At 54.5% G+C, this 24341-nt stretch overlaps 2 protein-coding genes across 2 annotated transcripts in view; both read right to left on the reverse strand.

Moving 5' to 3' along the window:
• TFEB (transcription factor EB) overlaps nt 1–8610 on the reverse strand; it is a 52955-nt gene extending 44345 nt beyond the window's left edge. Inside the window, exon 1 of the mRNA XM_049764919.1 lies at nt 8548–8610. The gene's annotated coding sequence lies outside the window, so the exon portion shown is untranslated. The remainder of the gene's footprint in view (nt 1–8547) is intronic.
• A 7765-nt stretch (nt 8611–16375) lies between these two features.
• Nucleotides 16376–24022, reverse strand: PGC (progastricsin). The gene is made up of 9 exons (XM_049764924.1): nt 23964–24022; nt 21833–21983; nt 21594–21711; nt 21114–21232; nt 20257–20456; nt 18808–18930; nt 17750–17897; nt 17374–17472; nt 16376–16528 (listed from the first exon to the last, which is right to left on the reverse strand). Exons 1-9 carry the CDS (start codon nt 24020–24022, stop codon nt 16376–16378), a joined length of 1170 nt encoding a protein of 389 aa, XP_049620881.1.
• Nucleotides 24023–24341: the final 319 nt, after the last annotated feature.

Genomic DNA, 24341 nt, shown 5'->3' on the forward strand with positions numbered 1-24341 from the left:
AACCAAAAAAAAAAAAAAAAAAAAAATGAAAAAGAAGGTGTGTACTTGGGCTGCCAACTGCCCCATCCCTTTGAATGTGCAGAGCAGGAGAGCTCTGGGCTCCAGACCCTCTGGACACAGAAGACTACACTGCAAGCACTGCTGTGAGGTGGGGGTGGGGCATCTCTGCCCAAGACCTTCCACCCAACTTCAAACCAGCCGCTTACTGGCATTCAACCTTTACATCACCTACCCCTGGGCAGTAACACTGTTGGACCCCCGTGCGGATTCTTTCCTGTGAGCCACTTAAAATACTGGCATGCAGCTCTGTCAGCAAACAGACCTAAGACAGATACAGAGAGACAAGAAAGGGGTCAGAGAGTTGGGGAGAAAAGGGAAGGGAGGGAGAGGAGAGAAGGGAGTGGAGGAAAAGGATAGAGCTCCAGTGATTCCCCTCCGGGCTGCAGATCCTTGGGGGAAATGTATGGACCAGTGAATGCACTAGGCAGCTGGCACAGGCTGCTCTTTCCTTCAGGTAACAGCTGAAAGGTAAAGGCAGTCCAGATGTCCAGGAGCAGCAGGATGGAGAGGATCTCCAGTGGCGAGTTAGGGAAGATCCCAGCACCATTTCAGTTGGGCTTGTGTTCAGTTCAGCATTGGACCATGAAAATTCACTGCCCCAGGAATGTGGTGTCCTAAAGCAAAGCTAGGCACCGGTTGTCAGAAAGAAGAGAAGGAAGACAGTTCCACCATGGGGGAGCAGGGACACGGCTGAGGGGGCACAAACCCCATCTTCATAGCTTCCTTGGGGAAGCTCATATCTGGACATTCTCTTTCATGGCCACTTATCATAAATTTGGCCCTTTTCTTTTTTCTTTTTTTTTTTTATTTTGGTTTTTGGGTCAGCGCTCAGGGGTTACTCCAGGCTCTGTGCTCAGAAATCACTCCAGGTAGGCTTGGGGGACCATATGGGATGCCAGGATTCGAACCATGGTCTTCTGCGTGCAAGGCAAATGCCCTACTTCCATGCTATCTCTCCAGCCCCCTGTGCCCTTTTCAAATGATGCTGGGTGGCAGAACAAAAAGGGGGAGGGATGGATGAGCTATAAATAATGGAGAAAGAGGAGCTCTCATATTTTCTTTGCACCTGGCTTAGAAAAACCGCTCTAATTAGGTCAAACTGGACACAAACCTATACTTTGTCACTGGTCTAGACATCCAGTGATGCCAGGGCTGTCTGTGGACGAATGGGCACTCCCAGGTCTTCATCCCACAGGAGCCCCTTTAATCCCCTGCCTGGCCAAGAACAGAGAAAGGCTCCCTCGGCTGGGCATGTCCACACTACCTTGCTCTGGCCAGGGGTCATTTGTCTGGGCCCACATGGGCAAGTTTCTGGAGGAACCTCGGACTTCAGAAGGAGGGAGGCAGTGGAGGGAAGCAGAAAGGTAGCAGGGAGAAGGGTTCCATGGACAGCACTTGCCCTGCAAGCAAGAAGCAAAGAGTTCATCCCCTGGGCCCTGCATGCACTGAGCACAGTTCTGGCAACTCTGCTTTCTCCCAGCCTGGCGCCACCTACAGTTGCTGGCCCCACCACCATGGATGTAGGCACCACCAACCGAAAGGCATGACAAGCACACACAAGCTCACATGAATGCATGCATACACACACACACACACACACACACAGTCCTACAGGTGCTCCCCCTGCCAGCATTGCAACTGGTGAGCAGACCCAGGCCACCTCCATCACTGCAGCCCCAATGGAAACAAATGGGAAGACAACAAATAGGGACAAAATAAAACAGGAAGTGGCCAGAGAGATAGCACGGCGGTAGGGCAGGGCGTTTGCCTTGCACACAGTCGATCCAGGATGGATGGTGGCTTGAATCCCAGCATCCTATGTGGTCCCCCATGCCTGCCAGGAGTGATTTCTGAGTATAGACCCAGGAGTAACCCCTGAGCACTGACGGTGTGACCCAAAATACAAACAAACAAACAATAAAACAGGAAAACTAAGTGAAGGGGACAGGGAGACAGAGGCAGGAGGTGAGGTCTTATATGTGGCCAATCATGGTTCTATCTCCAGTACCCCCATAGGGTACTGCCCTTGAGCAACCACCAGGAGTAATTCCTGAGCACAGAGACAGAAATAAGGCCTGAGCACCACTAGGTGTGGCTCCCGAAAAGTAAATTATAAGAAGGAGCCAGGAAGATTATGCAAAGGGTTGAAGCACATGCTTGGCATGGGAGGCACCAGGTTACATCCCCGGCACTACACTGCCTGGAGTAGCCCCTAAGAACCCCTGGGTGTGGCCCCAAAGCCAAATAAATTTAACGGAATAAAGAAGACACAGAGAGAGAGAGAGAGAGAGAGAGAGAGAGAGAGAGAGAGAGAGAGAGAGAGAGAGAGAGAGAGTAAAGAGGATAGATACCTGGAGGTGACTCTTTCGGTGCCCTGCAGCATAGAAAAGAAGGGCAGGAGACATGGCTCACCGCCCTGACCCAGGCCCAAGTCTGGGCTTCGAAAAGGGGCAGGTCCACAAAACCTGAGCTGCTGGGCCAAGTCAGCACCGAATCGCCTGTGGAGGAGGAAAGGGGGCTGGGGGTGTCCCCTGCATTCAGCAGCCTCTGGTCATCCTGCAGGGAAGGACTGAGGCATGAAGGCAGCTCCCGGGATGGCTGCAATGAACCTGGGACAGAGGCCAGAGGTGGTGGAACTGCCCTGCTGGGGCCCAGAGATGGGAAGAGAAACCAAGGTCTGCCGGCCAGCAGACCTTCCTGCTCAGTTGGTTCAACCTGGGACAAAGGGCCGCTGCCTGCACTGAGAAGTGACATTCTCTTCTTTTTTTTTTTTTTTTTTTTTTTTTTTTTAGTTTTTGGGTCACACCCGGCAGTGCTCAGGGGTTCCTCCTGGCTCAATGCTCAGAAATAGCCCCTGGCAGGCACGGGGGACCATATGGGACACCGGGATTCGAACCAACCACCTTTGGTCCTGGACTGGCTGCTTGCAAGCAAACGCCGCTGCGCTATCTCTCCGGGCCCGACATTCTCTTCTTTTTCTGTCCTCTGAGAAGCCGGGGACAGGTCCACGGGGGGTGCACAGACCAAGTCTGTTCCCGAAATGTGCACAAGACTGACCAGTGCTCCCTGGACCCCCCCAGTTCTCTCTCTGCCCTGGCCCTCAGTCGCAAACAAGGGGCAACAGCAGCTGAGCACACACCTGGAGCGTCCGCCCCCACCCCCCCCAGGGGACGCTGGGCCAAGGGGGAAAGGGGGGTGGCTGGGATAGGATGTCACCTCCTGGCAACTCAGCAGTGCTTGGGCCTGCAGGGGGCTGGGGCAGGTGCTGTCCCCACACCAATTATAAACAAGGCAGAGGACAGGCTGTGACTTCCCTTGGCAAACAGAAGAAAACAAACCCTGGCCGCACTGGCAAACCCACTAGAGCAAGGTGGGGGGGGGGGTGCTGGCACTCTGGCAGTGAGGGGGCAACTGGAGAGTCCCAGGCAGGAGTAGCTGCTAGGTGCCAGGGGCGGGGAGCTCCCCCAAGAGAACCTCCTCCAAGGGTACTGGTGCATCCTCATTTCTGGCACAAGCCGGGGGCTCCCACCACTCAGATTCACCCCAGACAGACAGATGCCAGGATCCCCGAGAGTCTGGGATACAACATGATCCAGACAGACCAGCCCACTTGCCCCGCTCCAGCGGGAGCCCCAGTGGTTCCTTGGCGAATCATCTGGCAGGGGCTGGAGGTAGAAGGGCCCGCCCCTCGCAGAGCTGAGGACCCCCCCCCACCAAGCTTCACCCCAGCTCCCCTATCCCAGAGGATGGCCCCACGCCCTGCTGCCCTCAAGACCCAGGACCTCCTCGAAAACTGTGGCGACACCCCGGCCTCCAGGAGCGCCTCTGCTCTCCCAGCACCAGGTCTGAGGGGGAGGCAGGACAGATCCTGTCATGTCTCAGGGTTATAGTTTTCTTTTTTAAAGTTTAACACTTTAATCCATCTGCCAACAAGACCCCCCAGCCTGGCAAGCCAGGGGCCATCCCCAAAGGAGATGAGCAGGGTTACAGTTTTCTCACTGGAGATTTCCTGGCTCTGCTGGGGGTGGCCCGGCGGGGGCGGGGGGGGGGGGGGGCGTGGCTGGGCGACTGTTTAGTGCTTGGACCAGTAAAGGGCTGGGCAGGGCCCCACTGGTTCTCAGGGACCATGTGAGCCATGCTGGGTAGTTCTGGTGGGAGCTATGTTATGAGGGATCAAACTCGAATCTCATGTACACTAGAGTTGTTCCACCCCTTTGAGCCATCTCTCTGGCTCACTTTCATTTTATTGTTTTTGGTTTTGGCTTTTGGGCCACACCCGGTGACGCTCAGGGGTTACTCCTGGTTATGCGCTCAGAAATCGCTCCGGGCTTGGGGGACCATATGGGATGCCAGGGGATCCAACCGAGGTCCGTCCTAGGTTAGCGCTCGCAAGGCAGACGCCTTACGGCCTGTGCCAACCGCTCCAGTCCCACATTTTATTGTTTTTGGTTGGGGTCCACACCCAGTAGTGCCAGGGGATTAACTGTGGTTCTGTGGTCAGGGATCACTCTTGGTGACACTTGGGGCACTATATGTGGTGCTGGGAACTGAATCTGGGACATTAGCACCGAAAACAAGCACCTTATTCGCTGCACAGTCAGGCCCCTTCTCATTTTAATTTTTTTTTTTTTGGGGGGGGGGGGAATACCCAGAAATACTCAGGGGTTACTCCTGGTGATGGAGTGACTGAGATGAAATCTGGGTTGGCCACATGCAAGTACATTACCCACTGTACTGCCACTCTGGCCCCCTCTCCTTTATTCTTCTTTTCTTGTTTGGGTTTGAGGTCATTCCCGGTGGTGTTAGGAATTACTTATGACTGTACTCAGGAATTACTCCTTACAGTGCTTGGGGGACCCTATGGGGTGTCAGGGATTGAACCTGGTTCAGCCAAGTGCAAGGCAAGTACCCTACCGACTAAACTATTATTGTTCCAGACTTCTCCTTCACTCCATTTTTACTCTCACAAAGAACCAGCAGCTAGGCCGAGGAGAAGTAACCCATACCCTTCAACAACTTTACCTCCCCAGCACAGGACCACTTGAATATCAACCCTTCTTCAGAGAGGCTGTTTGGGCCCTTGACAGGTGCCTCAGACCCAAGTCCTGAGCCTCTTGGGGTAGCAGCTATTCTGTGTGATCCCCATCATCTCATCTCACTTAACTAAGGACCCAATGATACTTAAGTCTGTGTCCCAGAGAACCAGATTCAGGCTGGCAGCGGTCAGTGTGAATGGAAGATGGATACAGAATATACTGGGGCGGGTGTGGGGGGCACTAAATGGAGTCAGCAGACCCCAGACTCAGAAGGCATGCGCCTCAGGAGCTGCAAAGCAAGAGGTTGGCAAAGTGGGCTGAGTGCTTGCCAAGTGGGCAGTGCTGAGGGCTGGTCAGAAAATCAAAACATGCAGCCTTGGAGTCGGCCCACCTCTAACAGACCCCCCAATTCCAGGCCCAGGCCCAGGCCTTCCACAACCCTGGGTGCAGGGTCCAGCAAGTGGGTTTGGACAATTTCTTTGGGGAGTGCAAGAGTCCCCCATGGGGGGGGGACACCCACTGTACTAGAGAACAGGCAGCAGCATTATTTGGGGGATTTCTAAGATAGCACAGTGCCCTTGTTGGTTTACAACTTACTACTTGATTCCACCCAAAACAAAGATCATCCTTGGATTCTTTGTACCTGGTTATTAATAACTTGGTTTTACCCAAAACAGATTTTCCTACTTAGCATATTTCACATGTCTCAAGAAACCTGGGTGGGTCTCTCTCTCCCCTTCTCTCTGGTCTCTGTCTCTCTCAGTCTCTCTCTCTCACGCTCTCTCCCCTCCCAGATTGCTACTTAGCCACGTGTTTTTCTCTCTCAACTTTGTTTAGATTATTTCCTGCAGCAACCCTCACCCCAGACCTGCTTTTCACGATGGAAATACGGTGTTGGGGGCCATTACAGCCCTGGTGGAGACCCCAGACCTCAGCACAGCAGCAGACATTAACGCTGAGGCTTTCTGCGCATTGAATCACCTTCAGGGACCTTTGTTGCTGTGGTTCCCCACCAGATGGCAGGTGCCCAGATTTGAACTCATGTGCTAGCCAACATTCCTGAGCCATCTCCCAGGCTCTTAGAGGGTCAGATCAAGGAGCCAAAGTGATAGTACAGTAAGGCGCTTTCTTTGCATGTGGCTGATCTGGATTGCATCCCTGACACCACATATGGTCCCCCAAAGCCTGCCAGGAGTAATTCCTGAGTACAAAGCCAGAAGTAAATCCTGAGCATTAAGGGGTATGGGCCAGATTCCCTCCCCCAAAGGAGCCCTGACATTACACAGGACAGTCCTGGTTCCCAAGATGCCTAACTTGGAGGGGACATAGAATGTGATGCCAGGAGGGTGTGGAGGAGTTCTAGCAGAGACAGGGACAGGAAACCAGGGCTGGGAGGAAGATACACAGAAACTCCAGGGTTTCTGGAGTCCACAGGAGTCCCAGTGTGAGTCCTTGTGGTCCCCCAGGCCCCCATCTTACTCTAGGACTTCCACTGAAGGACTGCGGGTCTGCAAGTTCGTAGGGCATGATGGCCAGTCCTCATGTCCCTTCCTCTGCTCCAGTTAAGAGCAAATAAAGAAAACTGACCTTTCTTTGGGGCCAGAGAGAGACAGTATAGCAGGTAAGGCGCTTGCCTGCATGCAGTTGACCCCAGTTTCATTCCCTGCACTGCATATGGTCCCCAGAGCACTGTCAGGAGTGACTCCTGAGAAGAGCCAGGAGTAAGCCCTGAGCATGTCCGTGTGGCCTGAAAAAGAAACATAAAAAACCTGCCATGACACTGGCTGCCACCCCCCCCACCCCCAGCTCTTTGCTCTCCCCCTCCCCCTCCCAAGCACTTCCTGTGGGCAGATAAGTCCCAGAGGCTGGCTGCCCTATCGCTGGTGGTATCTCCACCTCCAGTGACTCCAGCCAAATCTGGAGCAGCCTGGAGGAGGGGGCGCAGCAGGGGAGCAGGGAGAGCCACAGGTCCGGGTGAGTACATGGGGGCAGGGTAGACTTCTCCCAGGAGGGGCCAGGGCTATAGCACAGTGGGTATGGCCTTTGCCTCGCAAGGGGTTGATTGGATTCCATCCCTACATCCCTTATGGTCCCCGAAGCACTCCAGAAGTAGAGTGATCCCCGAGCACAGAGCCAGGAGTGACCTCCGAGCCATGCCAGGTGTGGCCCATAAACCGAACAAACACAGAATCAGGCTCCCCCAGGAATCCCCAGGACTAGGCTCGGGCAAGAATGGCAGACTTGCTGGAAGTGAGGTCCACCTCCCCCCACACACTGCCTGATGAAATGAGACGGCCAGGCCTAAGTGGTGGACAGGGGCCTGGGAAGTCACTTCCCAGAGGTCGTGTAGGCCTGACTGCAACTCAACTCCTTATTTCTTCCCTTGAGCTCTTCTCTCCCTCCCTCCCTCCCGTTTTTAGACAGTGCATGATGATGCTCAGGGGGTTGCTCTGAGCTCTGTTCTCGGGAATTATTCCTGGCAGGTTCGGGGGACCGTATGGGATACTGGGTATTGTATCTGGGTTGGCCACATATAAGGCAAGTATCCTACCCTCTGTGCTATCACTCCAGCCCTCTGAGCTCTTTATGCCTCTTTCCCTAACTAAAAATGAGAAACAAAGACATAAGCGGGTGGGGCCGGAGTGGTGGCGCAAGCGGTAAGATGTCTGCCTTGCCCACGCTAGCCTAGGACAAACCGAGGTTTGATTCCCCAGCGTCCCATGTGGTCCTCCAAGCCAGAAGCAATTTCTGAGCACATAGCCAGAAACTCCTGAGCATCACCGAGTGTGGCCAAAAGGAAGGAAGGAAGGGAGGGAGGGAGGGAGGGAGGGAGGGAGGGAGGGAGGGAGGGAGGGAAGGAGGGAGGGAGGGAGGGAGGAAAGAAGGGAGGAAAGAAGGAAGGAAGGAAGGAAGGAAGGAAGGAAGGAAGGAAGGAAGGAAGGAAGGAAGGAAGGAAGGAAGGAAGGAAGGAAGGAAGGAAGGAAGGAAGGAAGGAAGGAAGGAAGGAAGGAAGGAAGGAAGGAAGGGAGGGAGGAAGGAAGGCTCAATGGACTGGAACCTAGATTAGGAACAGGCCCGACTGAGGCAGAAAGGGACACAGCCATACACCTCCTCTACCTTTTCAGAGATACCAATTAGATTTGGGAATCAAACTCCCAACCCCATCCTGTGCAGTGTGACTTCAGGGAAATGGCCTAACCTCTCAGAATCAGTGTTATGAAAAGAATTCCAACCTCATTCTAAAGCATTGGTGATGACAGTCATAACCACGCTTCATTCTAGACTGGTTCCACTCCAGCCAAGAGAATAGTCTTCTCTAGCACCATTGTGGGGCATGGTCACAGTTGCATCTCAGAGAAACAAATACACAAGTCCTTCTACCCCCACCCCAAAACCTCCAGCAATTCCCCACGTCCCACCCAGCTACACAGAGGCCCAGAGCTACACTTACCAGGCAGCATGTAGGGCTCACTCAGCCTGGCATCCTCACAGCTGGGTCCTCAAGGGGAGAAACACCTCGGAGGACCATACCTCGGCTACATCCAGAGGGGTGGACACACCCCGTATCAAAAGGAGCCCACCCACTTTCCACATTCATCTCCAGGGGGGCTCCAGCCCGGCCCTAGTGCTGACAGAGCCCAATGGGGGACTGGCAGGGGTGCGGAGCTCTGCGCCTGCCAGGCAGGGGAAACCCCCAGCAGCTTACAGAGCTGAGCAGGCTTCCAAGAGGAGGAGCAGAAGGAAAGGGGGGTGTGACCCTCCACTCCCTAGGGGCAAGTGCTAAGTAACTATAAACTGCAGCTAATGAGGCCATTACAGCCAGAACCGGAGTCCCAGGAGGGTGGGCAGAAGTTGCCCCCCTCCTGCAGGCCAGTGGGACCCAGAAAGCCAGAATATCCAGGGTTACCTACACCGAGTCTGGGGGATTCCCTGAATCAGAGGGAGGCACTGGGGCACCCCCACCCACCCACCCCAGGAGCCGGCATGCCCTGCCCACCTATGAGTCACTGGGTCCTCAGTCCACCAGCCAACACACCCTGGATTCGGGGCTCACCTGAGAAAGTGTCCCTGTCTACATTGGCACGAACCCCTCTGTGGCAGCCAGACCCAGCACACCTGGGGTTCCCGTCTGATCCACCTCACGGGAACCGGCTCTTAGAAACTCTAACACTGGCTCCCCTCCAAAGAGACACCAGAACCGCCCCAAACAGCTTTGGTTTACATTGGGCTCCCAGCTCTTCTGCGGGGCGGGCGACCAGCATGCTGGCACAGCTCTGTGCCTGGGGAAACTGAGGCAGGGCAAGCTTTTTTTGACAGATGATTTGGCAGCAGGCTCAGTACAGCCTCTCCCTTTGCACTTTGCAATCTCTGCTCTGGTCCTGAGGGGAGTCCCCGCACACAGGAGGTCCCAGAGCAAACAGGTCCAGGAACCAAGAAGTACCTTAGGTCAGAGTGTACACACAGCTAGTGCACGCATGTGCACACGCGTGACTCCAGTGGGCCACCCAGCCCCTTTCGGTACACATCTGCACGGAGGAGGCCAGGGAGGAGGCAGGAAGGGGCCTGAGCCCACCCACACCAGGGACATGTCACTTGGGGTGGGGTGGGGGCCGGGGTCTGGCATGCGGTGCAAGTTCAAGGTCAGGGATCAGGGGCCTGGGGATCAAGCGGGAGGGCGTTTGCCTGGCACGCAGCTTACCCAGAACGGTCCTGGGTTCCATTCCCAGTGTCCCATATGGTCCCCCTAGCCAAGAGTGATTTCTGAGCGCAGAACCAAGAGTAAATCCTGAGCATCACAGGGTGTGGGCCCCCCAAAAAAATATCAAGAAAAGAAATTAAGAAAGGGGGCCTGGAGAGATAGTACAGTGATAAGGCGTTTGCCTTGCCCACAGCTGACCCAGGATGGTCCTGGGTTCGATCCCTGATGTCCCATATGGTCCCCCAAGTCAGGAGTGATTTCTGAGCGCAGAACCAAGAGTAAATCCTGAGCATCACCGGGTATGGTACCCCCCCAAAAATAAATCAAGAAAAAAAATAAGCAAGATCAGGGCCTGAAGAGATAGCGGGAAGGCGTTTTCCTTGCAAGCAGCAGCCGATCCAGGCCTGGTTCGAATCCCGGCCTCCCATATGGAAAGTTCCCCCCCAGTGCCTGCCAGAAGCGATTTCTGAGCGCAGAACCGGGAGGAACCCCTGAGCGCTGCCGCCGGGTGTGACCCCAAAACCAAAAACCAAAACAAAATAAAATAAATCAAGATCAAGATTAGAACCCGGGGCGCTCTAGGCGGCTGCGGTAGGAACCTGCTCAGGGCAGCCAGCAGGAGCCTGGAGAAGCCGACTGGAGGGACCCCTGGGCCGGCAGGGACCTGTTGCGAGGTGGGGTCCGGCCGGCAGCAGCTCCGGGCAGTGTCGGGGCAGAGGGGTTGGGGAGAGGCGCCCGAGAACGGGGTGTGGGCCAGGCTGGGCAGGAGCGGGCTGGGGACTCCGGGAAAGAAGGGGGACAGGGGGGCCGGAGAGACAGCATGCAGAAGGACGGGGGTTCGAATCCCAGGTGGCCTCCCATAGGGTCCCCCCTTGAGCCTGCCAGGAGCGATTTCTGAGAGTAGAGCCGGGAGGAGCCCCTGAACACCGCCGGGTGGGACCCCAAAAGAACCAAAATAAAAATAAAGACTCCCAATTGGCAGGGCTTTTGCCTTGCACCTGCAGACCGGTATGGACCTAGGTTTGATCCCCGACATCCCCTAGGGTCCCCCTTGAGCCTGCCTGCCAGGAGCGATTTCTGAGAGTAGAGCCGGGAAGAGCTCCTGAGCACCGCCGGGTGGGACCTCCCCACCCCCAAAAACAAACAAATAAAAATAAAAATAAAGACTATGAATTGCTTTTGCCTTGCACCCTGCCGGCCGGGATAGACCTTGGTTTGATCCCCGACATCCCATAGGGTCCCCCTTGAGCCTGCCTGCCAGGAGCGATTTCTGAGTGCAGAGCCAAGAGGAACCCCTGAGCACCGCCGGGAGTGACCCCCCCCCAAATAAAAACGGACTCTGAATTGGCAGGGCTTTTGCCGACATCCCCGAGGGTCCGTCCCCCTTGAACCTGCCAGGAGCGATTTCTGAGTGCAGTCAGGAGGAAGCCCTGAACACAGCCGAGCGGGACCCCAAACACCAAACCCCGAAAAGATAAAGAAGAAGAGGGGCTCGAGGCGTGTCTGCCCGAACTTGGAGGAGGAGGACGAGCAAGGTGCGGGGGGCCGGGGGTCCCCCAGAAGGTGCGGAATCCCTGCCGGGGGTGGGGGCAGAAGGAGCGACGACGGAGGCGAAGATGGGGCGCGGGGAAGGAAGGCAGGCAGGCAGGCAGGCGCCTTCCCCGCCACCTCCACTTCCACCCACCGAGGCGGGGCAGCGGGCCGGCCCTCCCGCCCTCCCTCCCTCCCGAGCCGGGGCCGTCCGGGCCGGGCCCGGGAAGCCTTCGCCCGGCTCGGGGCCCCTGCGGGAGCCGCCGCCGCGGGCGCGATCGGGCGGGGCGGGCCCCCGACTTTGCCAACTTCACTCCGGCTCCCCGGCCGGCTCCCCTCGAGCCCCGCGCCCGGCCGCCGGCTCCTCCCGCCGGTTACATAAGCGCGGAGCCGCCGCCCCCGGACCCCAGCGGCCCGCACCCGCCCGCGGCGCCCCGCGAGCCGGCCGGCCGAGGCTGCCGGACCCCCTGCGGGGCGCCCCCCGGCCCCCGCGCGCCCCGATCGCCCCCCGATCGCCCCCGGGCCCCGCTCACCTCTGAAGGTCAGGCCGGCGCCGATCGCGCCCCGCGACGCTGCCCGGCTGGAGCGGACTTTCGGGGTGCCGGCGCCCCGGCCCGGCCGGGCTGCTCGGGCGCCGCCCCGGGCCCGGACGCCCTTCCCGCGCGGCCCCCGGCGCTGTCGCCTCCGCCCGCCGCCCGCCGCCGCTGTCACCGAACCCCGGGGCGCTCGCTCGGGTCGGGGCTCCCGAGCTGTCACTCACGCCCGCCCGCCGCGCCCGCACTTGCCGCCCGCGCCCGGCAGGGGGCAGCGCCGAGCGCCCGCCCCGCCCCGGAGGGCGGAGGGCGACCGCGAGGCATCCTGGGAGATGTAGTCTTTCTGGCCTTCTTGCCCCCGGCGCTCCGCGGGGCACGCCGGGAGTTGTAGTTCCGCTCTGCAGGCGCAGGTCTATGCTAGCTAGCCAGCTAAGGGATTTGGTGGTGGTGGGTCTTCTTGGGGGGGGGGGGTTCGGGGTTTGGTTTTTGGGTCCCACCCCAGCGGCGTTTCACGGGTTACTTCTAGCTCTGTGCTCAGAAATTGCTCCTGGCAGGCACAAAAGGGGACCCTATGGGAGGCCCTATCTTCTGCATCATGCGAGGCAAACGCCCTGCCTCCATGCTATCTCTCCGGCCCCTGTATTTACTATTTTTAACTTACAACAATATATTTGAAATAATATATCTTGGGGCCGGGCGGTGGCGCTAAAGGTAAGGTGCCTGCCTTGCCTGCGCTAGCCTTGGACGGACCGCAGTTAGATCCCCCGGTGTCCCATATGGTCCCCCAAGCCAGGAGCGACTTCTGAGCACATAGCCAAGAGTAACCCCTGAGCGTTACCGGGTGTGGCCCAAAAACCAAAAAAAAAAAAAAAAAAAAGAAATAATATATCTTAGAAATGTTGGGATTATGTATTAATCTATCTTTCCCACTCTCCTCACATTTCAGGTTATTCTTTAAATATCCAAGAACTAAGCCCATATATGTTTATATATTTACATAAATATGTATATGTATACATATATACATATATATATATTTGGTTTTTGGTCCCACCTGGCAGCGCTCAGGGGTTCCTCCTGGCTCTACGCTCAGAAATCACTCCTGGTAGGCACAAGGGGGGACCCTATGGGATGCCATATGGGATTCGAACCACCTGTCCATCCTGGATAGGCTGCATGCTAGGCAAACACTCTACCTCTGTGCTATTTCTCCCCCATTTCACTTTTTTGGGGGGGTTGGGTTTGGTGTTTGGGGCCACACCTGTTGGCGCTTAAGAGTTACTCCTGGCTCTCTGCTCAGAAATCACTCCTGGCAAGCACAGTGGGAACCATATGTGGGATGCCGGGATTCGGACCACGTTTGGTTCTGGGTCTGCTGTTTGCAAGACAAATGTCCTACTGCTGTGCTCTCTTACTGGTCCCTGTTTCTAGATTCTGGCTATTGTTTTGTTTTGTTTTGGGGCCACACCCAGAGATGCTCAGGGGTTACTCCTGGCTATCTGCTCAGAAATCAGTCCTGGCAGGTACAGTGGAAACCATATGGGATGCTGGGGTTCGAACCACCTGTCTATCCTGGATCGGCTGCTCGCAAGGCAAACGCCTTACTTACCGCTTGTGCTATCTCTTTGGCCCCATGGGATTTATTTGGTCTTTCCCTTGTCACCTTCATTCCACTTTGTTTCTGCCTCCTTTGTTTTCTTTCTCTTCTCAGGTTGAGAGGTCTCTAAGGCAGAGCTCACTGCACTATTTTTTGTGTATCCTGCCTAATACCAAGGGTCGGCCTCAGTGTGGCTGACGGTGTTGTCCAGAGTTCAGGAAAGATGCAGGATCACAGATGGTATGTGATGGTCAGATAAACTACTCTGGATCAAATGTCTGCATCTTTCCTGGTTTGAAGAAGGGGACCAGGCCTGAATCTTGGGCTTTCACACCTGCCCCCGGAGCCTAAGGAAAGAGGTTATAGTTCTCATATTTATTTTCTCTCTGTTCCCCTTAAAGTTCACAGATCCCGAAAGTTCTTAGGTGTAGGTGAGTTCTAGGTGGGATCTTGTCGTGTGAATCAGGTGACCTTTGAAGAAGTACCTGAGAAGGGAGCTGGTTGCTAGTTGGAGAGTTGGGACTTCCAGTCCCCACCCCTCTGACCTCCAGGAAGAGATAAAAAATTTGAGGCTAAATTCCAGCCAATGGCCAGTAGGATAAAAAATCAGACTGCGATGACAAAGCCTCCATAAAATTCCAAAAGGAGGGACTTAGTGAACTTTATGGAGCTTTAGGGAGAAAGGCATTCCCACTGAGAGAGGTCTTATGAGCTCCTGAGCTTCCTTCTTTTCCTCACCCCTTTCCTTTTCCAATCAATTTTCCTTACTCATGATAGCCTTTAATACATTGTCAATCTGCTAAGTATTCATTTCATCCAGTTTCCTTAACTTTGTCAACAACTCCAGAAAATCAAGTGAAGGGGAAGAAGTCCTGGAATCTTTATTTGTAGCCAGAAGTCCAGGGAACAGTCTGAGCTTACAGTGGCAACTGAGTGGAGGGTGAGCTTGGTGTGAGCCTTTGTAAAAGGCTTCTTTTATTTGTTTGTTTTTGTTTTGGGGTCATATATGGCGGCACTCAGGAGTTACTCCTGGCTCTGATCTCAGAAACCGCTCCTGGCAAGCACAGGGGACCATATGAGATGCTGGGGTCGAACTGCCATCTGTCCTGGTTCGGCTGCAGGCAAGGCAAACACACTACTGCTGTGCTCTCTCTGGCCCCTGCAAAAGGCTTCTAATGCTCTCTGGAGACTAGGCTGGAGATATAGCACAGCAGATGCTATCCTGCTTATCATGCATAATCCACCCAGGTTCAATTTCCAGCACCATATGGTCAACCTAGCACCACCAGGAGGAATACCTGAGCACAGAGCCAGGAGTAAGTTCTGAGCATAACTGCTGTGGCTCCAAAAAAATGAAATAATTAAACCAAAATCAAACAACTGAATTGAGGGGCCAGAGAGATAGCACAGCATGTGGGGTGTTTGCCTTGCATGAGGCAAACCAGGGTACCACCTCTGGCATCCCATATGGTCCCTTGACCCTGCCAGTAGTAACTTATTTTTTGAGGGGGTTCACACCCAGCAGCGCTCAGGGGTTACTCCTGGCTCTGCACTCAGAAATCACCCCTGGCATGCTTGAAGGACCATATGGGATGCTGGGAATCGAACCACCGTCTCCTGGGTTGGCTGTATGCAAGGCAAATGCCCTACCACTGTGCTATCTTTCTGGCCCCAGTAGTAATTTCTGAGTGCAGAGCCAGGAGTAACTCCTGAACACCACTGGGTATGGCTCAAGAAAATCAAAATAGAATAAACAACTGAATTAATTTCTCATACCCCAACTGCTGGTGTCCAAAATTGCTTATTGAACCCTCTCCCTTCATACTGATTCCAAGAACCCTGCCTAAGCAGCTGGTCTGCACAAATGGGCTTTGTTTCCATGGGATTCAAGGAACCAGACCTCTTATCCACAGCTTAAAGCCAGCCGGTTCTTCAAATACAAGCCCTGAGATATGGAGATCTGGGTGAAACTCGGTCCAAAGCTTCTGAAACCCTCCCGGAAATAAAGGTGGCATTCATCCCATTGGTGCATGCAACTTCTGTAGACCGCAACCTCTGCACCCAAAGTGGGTCTAGATTTGGGGACACCGCACCCCCATACATGGCACCCCTCATCACACCATAAACCTATAGTGGCTGGTGATAAGTGGAGTGTACCAAGTAATGACTGGAGAGCCTCAGACCCATCACAAAAGAATATACCACCCCCATCTCCCCAACCCCAAGCTCCCCTTCTCCAGGAGTAAGCTGTGCAGAGATTCCAAGCTCTGAGAGGCACAGAATCCATTCCCAAACCCCACTTAAATTGTTTGCCTTTTGAGCCACATTTGTCTGTGCTCGGGATTACTCCTGATGGTTAAGGAGTCAAACTAGAAATGACGAGTGCAACCCCTGTACTATTTCGCAAGTCTGTCCAGACCTTATCCAAATCGCCATTCCTTTTAGTCTCAAAGACCCTAGGCTGGACCGCTAGCACAGTGGTAGGGCGTTTGCCTTGCACTCGACCAACCCTGGACGGATTCAGTTCAATTCCCAGCAACCCATATGGTCCCCTGAGCCTGCCAGGGACGATTTCTGAGCACAGAGCCAGGAATAACCTCTGAGCTCCTGAGCTCTGCCGGTTTGTGACCCAAAAACAGAGCAAACAAACAATAAAAAAAAAAAAAAAAGACAACCCCAAACTCTCACACCGGGGGAGTGGTCAGCGAACCTTAGACCAATTGCAGCCTTCTGGGCCACGATATTCCCACCCTAAAAACCACAACCTCATTAACGTGGAGAACTATTTATTAATAGAGAAAGCTGAGAATCTAGAGAAAAGTTGACCACAGAGAAGCAGAACAGAGAGAGCCCAGGAGATCGGGGCCGGGGGTGGGTGGTGCAGGAGGAAGGAAAGGGCCCAGGCATCTGGGCACCAGCTCTAGGCGGCAGTGGCAAAGCCCACCCTGTTGTTCCCCATGTCGTAGACGGAGTAGTAGGACCTGAGGAAGACGTCCCCGAGGATCCACAGGGGTTGGCCGTTCTGGGAGGGCAGGTAGGTGGGCTCCACACCCAAGTAGCAGTAGCCATTGGTCTGCAAGACAGAAGGCAGGTTGGGTTATTCATTCATTCATTCATTCATTCTCTCACTCGATCGGGGCACCCTGGAGCCCCCAGAGTCAGGGCAGGATAGGGCAGGAGAGAGGGAAGAAGGTCTGGATAAGTGAGTGTGGCCCAGGCAACGTTTGTTCTCCCCGTCCACCAGCTCCCTTCAGGGGAGCAGAGAGGCACCACTACTTGGCTGCCAACCTTCCTTTCACCTGCACTGGCTATGGGTCCGTTCCTTCACTTCTCTGAATCTCTACCTTTTCATGTGTGAGGCAGAAGCGAATGCCCCCTCTCCCAATGTGAGTGTGGTGACAGGCAGGTGTGTAGTGTGGGCAGAGTGTGCAGGCCCGGGGTTGTCCCCAGCAAGCATCTCTCCCTGCCTCTTTGGGGGGTTGGGGTTTTTTTGTTTTGTTTTGTTTTGTTTTTCAGCCACATCAGGTGACGCTCAGGGGTTACTCCTGACTATGCACTCAGAAATCGCTCCTGGCTTGGGGACCATATGGGACGCAGGGGTATAGAACCATAGTCCATTCTAGGCTAACACCGGCAAGGCTGACTGCTCCACGCCACCGCTCCAGCCCATCTCCCTGACTCTTTATAATCATCATAAAGGGGCCGGAGAGAGCTCAGAAGGGCGAAGCCCAGGCAGGGGACGCTCTCAAACTCCACAACCCAAAATGAATTGTCACGCATTAGGGATTTCTGACTGGTTCCAAAGCAGGGACTTCAAATCAGCAAGTGGGAGAAACAACCATGGCTGCAGGGAGCTAGAAGTTGGCCCTCTCCCCAGCCTGCCTTGACTGAGCCGCTTGGTGTGGCCCCAGGACTCACATTGAGGACGTAGGCAGAGGGCAGCAGGGGGAACTGCACCCCGTTGATGACGAAGGTGAGAGTGGGCAGGCTCTGGATGCTGTTACAGTTCACCGCCAGCTGCAGGAAGAGTCATGCACTCAGATCTCCCACCCCAGAGGGCCCCCAACTTTGGCCTCAGGTTCCCAAGCCTGGCCAGTGTGGGGCTGGAGGAAATTCCACCAAGTGGAGACCTCGCCACGTTCCTTTGGCCTCTGCACCCTCCGCACCCCCTCTCAGCCTTCAGACCCCCAGCACCCCCAGCTCTAGCACCTGGAGGCACCTCACACACGAAGCCCCAGAATCATTTTTCCTCAGCTCCCAGCTGGGGGCTTCTGTCAGGGATGAGCCCACACACCTGTCCGTACTGGTCCTGCTGGGCCCCCGTAGCCTGCTGCAGGGCGCTCATGTACTGCTGGGGCACGGTGAGTAGGGAGGTGCCCGTGTCCACGATGGCCTGGCAGCCCTGTGAGCACCAGCCGGTAGCCTGACCGCCAATAAGGAACCTGGACGGGGAGGAGGTGAGTGGCCGTAGCACCCCCAGCTCAGGATAGTAAAGGGACTACAGTCACAGAATCAAGAATCCAGGAAGGGGCCCGGAGAGATAGCATAGCGGCGTTTGCCTTGCAAGCAGTTGATACAGGACCAAAGGTGCTTGGTTCGAATCCCCGTGTCCCATAGGGTCCCCCGTGCCTGCCAGGAGCTATTTCTGAGCAGACAGCCAGGAGTAGCCCCTGAGCACCGCCGGGTGTGGCCCAAAAACCAAAAAAAGAAAAAAAAAAAAAATCCAGAAAGAACATAAGCACCACCAAGGGCAATTCAGTCTTCCTCTTTCATGCCATACTAGAAACCTAAACCTTGGAATCCCTATAATAAAATTCTGGGGAAAGTTCTAGAAGCCCTAAAAGACAAAGCTTGTGATTTAAGAACTTTGAATAAATGATTTCCCCTTCCCTCTCACACACCCCAGTTTCTTTTTTTTTTTTTTTTGTGGTTTTTGGGTCACACCCGGCAGTGCTCAGAGGTTATTCCTGGCTCCAGGCTCAGAAATTGCTCCTGGCAGGCACGGGGGACCATATGGGGCGCCGGGATTCAAACCGATGACCTCCTGCATGAAAGGCAAATGCCGTACCTCCATGCTATCTCTCCGGCCCCTCACACCCCAGTTTCTAATATGTTAGCCCATCTATGGAGCTGGACTGGGACACTTGTAATGTTTGGGGTCCCAGTGTCCCCACCTGAGTCCTTCAGATGAACAGGGCCTCAAGTGAAAGCAGCAAGGATGTAGAGACAGATCTAGGGGGAGATCTCTCTGTTCCCACCCCCAGCACTACCTAACCCTAATCCTAACCCTAAGGTCTTCTAACCTCAAGGTTCTCCAAGCAGCACCAGAACTCCCACTCCCCCCAGACTTACTCCTCAATGCCGATCTGCCAGTAGAGCTCCTGGGTGACGGGAGCCCAGAAGATCTGCCCCGTGTACAGGCTGTTGTCCACACCCCCGAAGACGACTGCACCTCCATTCTGGCTGCCCTGCTGACTGTGAGAGGCAAAGGAAGGGACTGAGTCAGGGAGGGGCTGAGAAGACACTTCCAGTGGAGCAGCAACCATCAGAAGGAGAAGTGGTAACCCTAACCCCACGCTGGGGCTCCCTGAGGACAGGGCTGTGTCCCCTCAGATGGGGCCCCTTGAAAACAGGGCTGGGTGCCTCCTACTGAGAGACTGATTCTCTCCCAAAACCCAGTGCCTCATCAAGTCATGTCTGTGGTGAAGTCGGGGTGTCTAATCCCACGCCTGTCCCACACTCCATTCTCATGGAACATACCACGAGGAGCCTCCCCTGGTTCAGCTTGTTTTTTGTTTTTTTTTTCTGCTGTGATGGGAAGGAGGGACTGAGGACTTCCCTGTTGATTTTGGGGAGTCCCCTGGTTTCCTGATATGAATGTGGAGCTGGGATAAGCTACATTTAGAATGAGTATTGTCTGGGTGGAGAGCATTGGTGACAAGGTGCTGGGGCTACAGGGGTGATGCCGACTCCCCCTAGAAGCTCTTTGTCTGCTGCAGGAGCAGAAAGAATGGTCCATCTCAGGCCACTCAGCCCTTTCACTTTTTTGCCAACATATAGCAGTTCATGGTGGCCCCAGATTAGAAGAGTCCAGAATTTGACTAGAACAGATCAAAAGAACTTGAGCAATGGGGGCCTGGAGAGATGGCATGGAGGTGGGGCATTTGTCTTGCACGCACAAGGACAGGTTCAAATCCTGGCATCCCATATTGTCCCCTGAGCCAGCCTGGAGAGATTTCTGAGTGTAGAGCCAGAAGTAACCCCCGAGTGCTGCCAGGTGTGAGCCAAAAACAAAACAAAACAAACAAAAAAAAGAACTTGGGCCCAGAGAGATAGCACAGCGGCGTTTGCCTTGCAAGCAGCCGATCCTGGACCAAAGGTGGTTGGTTCGAATCCCGGTGTTCCATATGGTCCCCGGTGCCTGCCAGGAGCTATTTCTGAGCAGACAGCCAGGAGTAACCCCTGAGCACCACCGGGTGTGATCCAAAAAACAAAACAAAACAAAACAAAACAAAAGAACTTGAGCAATAAATGAGTCTAGGAAAGTTAATGGGCAAGATTTGAGAGGAAGGAGCCCTGATGGCTGAGGCTCTCGGAGAGGGTCGACTGAGTTGCCACACTCAAAGTATCCTCTGGGCAGAAGAGAGAGTGAGTCTGTCCTAGCCAAGAAAAGTTGGGGGATTCCGGGAGACCAAGGGTAGCAGAGAGGATTCAGAGGCCTGGCCATGAGCATCCCCATGGGAACCCCGAAGTTCCAGGGACGTGGGAGAGGGTGGACGGAGCCCCCAGGGGGGTCCTCACTTGCTGAGGTAGAAGCTGAAGACGGGGCTGGTGAGGGCGCCCTCCTGCAGCATGCCCTGCAGGGCTGTGGTGGCTCCACCCATGGCCAGCGAGGGGTAGGCCATGCCCATGATGCCGTCAAACTGAGCGTAGATGAAGTTGCTCCCGGGCTCGTTCTGACTCAGGCCAAACTCCTGGTGGGGCACCTGTATGTTCTGAACCTGCAGGACAGGGAGAATGCGAGGCGATTTGGAAACTAGATGCATCATTGGATCACTCCAGTGACTCCCCTATGATAGAACCGGGATCCCTTCATCTGGGATCATCATCCCTGAAAATAGGAATGTGTCCCCTCAGACTGTGAGGACAGGACTGTGTCCCCTCAGATGAAGTTCCCTAAAGACAGACTATGTCCCCTCAGACTGGGGCTCCCTGCGGACAGGGCTGGGCACCTCTTTACTGAGAGACTGAACACTTCCCAAAGCCCCACTGAGTTGTGTCTGTGCTAAATTTGGGAGTGTCTAACCCCAGTCCTGTTCCACACTCCATTCTCAGAGCACATCACTGGACAAGTCTTACTAGAGTTGCTTTCTCTTGGGAGGGGCCTGGCTGCTGCCACCTCAATGCTGCCTTCCCACCCCCACTACTTTTCTCCGAATAAACCCACTGAAACTCCTCAAGGAAAAGGACCAGGCCTGTGTAGACAAGATGGTTCTCAGGGTCCTAGAAGGGATTAATTTCCCAGCCTGTGGAGCCATGGCTTCAACTTCCTCAAGTGGGGATGGCTTGAAGCACGCTGCTCTAGAGTGCTAGGTGATTTTCTGGGTTCTCCATCTAAGGCCCCTCTATCAGACTTGGCTCCCTTGGGCCCCACGCACAGTCATGGTGTCATAGCCGAAGAAGCCAGTGAGGCTGCCGCTGCCGTACTGCAGGGAGAAGGTCTGCCCGTTGGTGGAGTAGGTAGAGGACTTGTTGGGGTTGAAGCGGGCGTGGCCGGCTGTGGGGGAAATGGGTTTTCAGAAGTCAGATTGACTAGTCAGGAGCTACCCCTGTCTCCCAGGCTATGCCCTCACATTTGGGGTCTCAGAGCCACCAGGTCAGTTGAAGTGACAATGGATGGTCCCAAAGCCTCCTCAGACTTTACAGGACCTTGGAGTGTCTTAGAGCTGTGCCTTCCATATGGCCATGTTTTAAACTGGCCCCCAGACAGCGCTGAAATGACTGATTAGATGAAAGAGTGAATAGACACCCCAGCATTTCTTCTGGCTTGGGCATGCCGTGGATATCTCCCTGATCCACTTAGGACTTAAAAGCTGTACCCCATATTCTGGACTTCCCTGACCCCCCCCCCCACTTACTGCAAGCCTGGCTCTGGCAGTAGACAGATGGTACCCACAGGTTGGAGGAGCCAGTATCAAACAGGACCAGAAAGTTCTGGGGAGGGGTCCCAATGCTGATCTCCCCGAAGTAGGAGGCCTGCAAAGAGAGGGAATGAGGAGGAGGTCAACAGCTCTGGGGGGCCCCGTGTGGGAGGAGTGTGGGAACAGGCCCCTCAGGTCAGGTTTGAGAGGAGGGGGCCCCAAGGGTCGCTGCTCACATCCATGTAGGCCATGGGCTCATAGGCCACGCTGAAGTCGCCGAAATTGTACTTCTGGGCAGGGTCGTAGTGGTTGGTCTTCAGGAAGTCCTCCAGCAAGCCCTGCTCCCTCAGGTTCTCCCTGATGGACTTGAATTTCTTCAGGGTCACCCTAGGGAAGGGCAGGGGTCAGGGCAGGGACCCACTCTTTCCTCTCAGAGCATTAGTCTCACTCGCTGGCCCCCAACTCTCCCGCACTTTGTCTCTTGCCATCTCAGTCTCCCTATCATTCTTTCCCCTAATCTGTGTCTCTGATGTGTCTCCTTCCTCTGTTTCTGCTTCTCTGTTTCTCTACCTCTCTGCATCTCTCTGTCTCTCTCTCATTGATGTTTTGTTTGTTTGTTTTGGGTTTTGGGCCACACCCAGCAGCACTCAGGGGTTACTCCTGGCTCTGTGCTCCGAAGTCACTACCTAGAATTCACCCTCAGAGCCTCAGCATTGCTACATCTGGGCACCCCCAGGTGCAGTCTCCACAACAATGAAAAGTCAGAGGACCAGACAGATGTTTTGTTTTGTTTTGTTTTTTCTTTTCTTTTTTTTTTTTTGGTTTTTGGGTCACCCCCGGCAGTGCTCAGGGGTTATTCCTGGCTCCAGGCTCAGAAATTGCTCCTAGGGCCGGGCGGTGGCGCTAAAGGTAAGGTGCCTGCCTTGCCTGCGCTAGCCTTGGACGGACCGTGGTTCGATCCCCCGGTGTCCCATATGGTCCCCCAAGCCAGGAGCAACTTCTGAGCACATAGCCAGGAGTAACCCCTGAGCGTTACCGGGTGTGGCCCAAAAACCAAAAAAAAAAAAAAAAAAGAAAAAGAAATTGCTCCTGGCAGGCACGGGGGACCATATGGGATGCCGGGATTCGAACCGATGACCTCCTGAATGAAAGGCAAACGCCTTACCTCCTTACCTCCATGCTATCTCTCCGGCCCCCAGACAGATGTTTTAATGGGTGAGTGAATATTTGTGCAGGAGGTCCAGGTTCAGTCCCTGATACGGCATGCTCCCCTGAGCATCAAGACAGGAGTTGCCCCTGAACACCATCAGATGTGGGTCAAAAACCAAAATAGGAGGCCGGAGTGATGGCGCTAGAGGTAAGGCATCTACCTTGCAAGCACTAGCCTAGGACAGACCACAGTTCGATCCTCGGCTTCCATATGGTCCCCCAAGCCAGGAGCGATTTCTGAGTGCATAGCCAGGAGTAACCCCTGAGCGTCACCAGGTGTGGCCCCCCCAAACAAAACAAAACAACAACAAACAAACAGAAACAAAATAGATTCTGAGCAAAGAGTACAGGTTTTGTCACTTGCGTTGCATGCACCTCACCCGGGTTTGATCCCTGGCACCCACCCGTATGGTCCCTTAGCTCCTCTAGGATGAGGTGACACGCCTCCAGAGATTTTTCAGAGGTTATCCCTCGCTCTACATTCAGGAATTACTCCTGGCAGTGCACAGAGGATTATATGGGATGCCTGGGAATCAAACTCTAGTTGGTTGCATGCAAGACAAGTGCCTTATCCTCTGTACTATCTTGCCATGCATTTTCCTTTTTGTTCTTGTTTTCTTTGTTTTCGGGCCACACCTTCCAGGACTTAGGGATTAGTCCTGACTCAGTGCTCTGAAGTTACTCCTGGCTCCATGCTCAAACTTTGTATTCAGCAATATTTGGGGAGCCATGCAGTGCTAGGGATCAAATCTGGTGGGAGGAGCTAGAATGATAGTAGTGTGGTCAGGCACTTGCTTTGCAAGCTAAGATTCAGGGTTGGTGTCCGGCATCCTACATGGTCCCAAGCACCACCAGGAGTAATTCCTGAGTGCAGAGTCAGGAGTAGCCCCTGAGCATTGCTAGGTGTTTCCTCCAAAGGAATAAAAAAAAATTATTCCTTTGAGGGGGAAAAACCATCTTTGCCCCAGAGTCTGCTTGGACAGTGTCACCCCTACAGTCTGTCTCTAGTGGAGGAAAGGAAGCTACCTACATCGTCTCTCTTCCCCTCCAGTGACTCAGAAAATCTTCCAACTCCCTGCAGAAATTCTAGAACATTGATAGACAGCAGTGCACCCTTACCAGGCCTCTTCTCCCGCCAGATGCCAGGCCCAGACTTACTTGGTCACCTTTGCCTCCAGGAGCTGAAGGCACACCAGGGCCACCACCATCCATTTCATGATGCCAAGTCCCATCTTGCCACAGAGGAAAAGCTACTCCAAGTGGTGCAGCCGTAGTGGAGTGAAAGTCTGTGTGCACCATCTTCCTTTATACCCCAGAGCCTTGGCACAAGCCCTGCCCCAGTGCCCTGTACAAATATGACCTTTCTGAAGGAACCCTGGGTTCCATGAGGATCCTTTGTTTCTGTGTGTTTTCCCTCTTGAGGGGGCCCCTCAAAAAGATTTTTCAATTATTGACTTTTTAATACAAGCAGTGGAGGTCAGGCGGGCAGGAGATAGGAAAGAACAAAGTGCCGTTGGGTGCAGCTTGTCCAGGAAC

This window comes from Suncus etruscus, chromosome 18, assembly GCF_024139225.1.
Source record: "Suncus etruscus isolate mSunEtr1 chromosome 18, mSunEtr1.pri.cur, whole genome shotgun sequence".
In the NCBI taxonomy this organism is placed as follows: Eukaryota; Metazoa; Chordata; class Mammalia; order Eulipotyphla; family Soricidae; genus Suncus; species Suncus etruscus.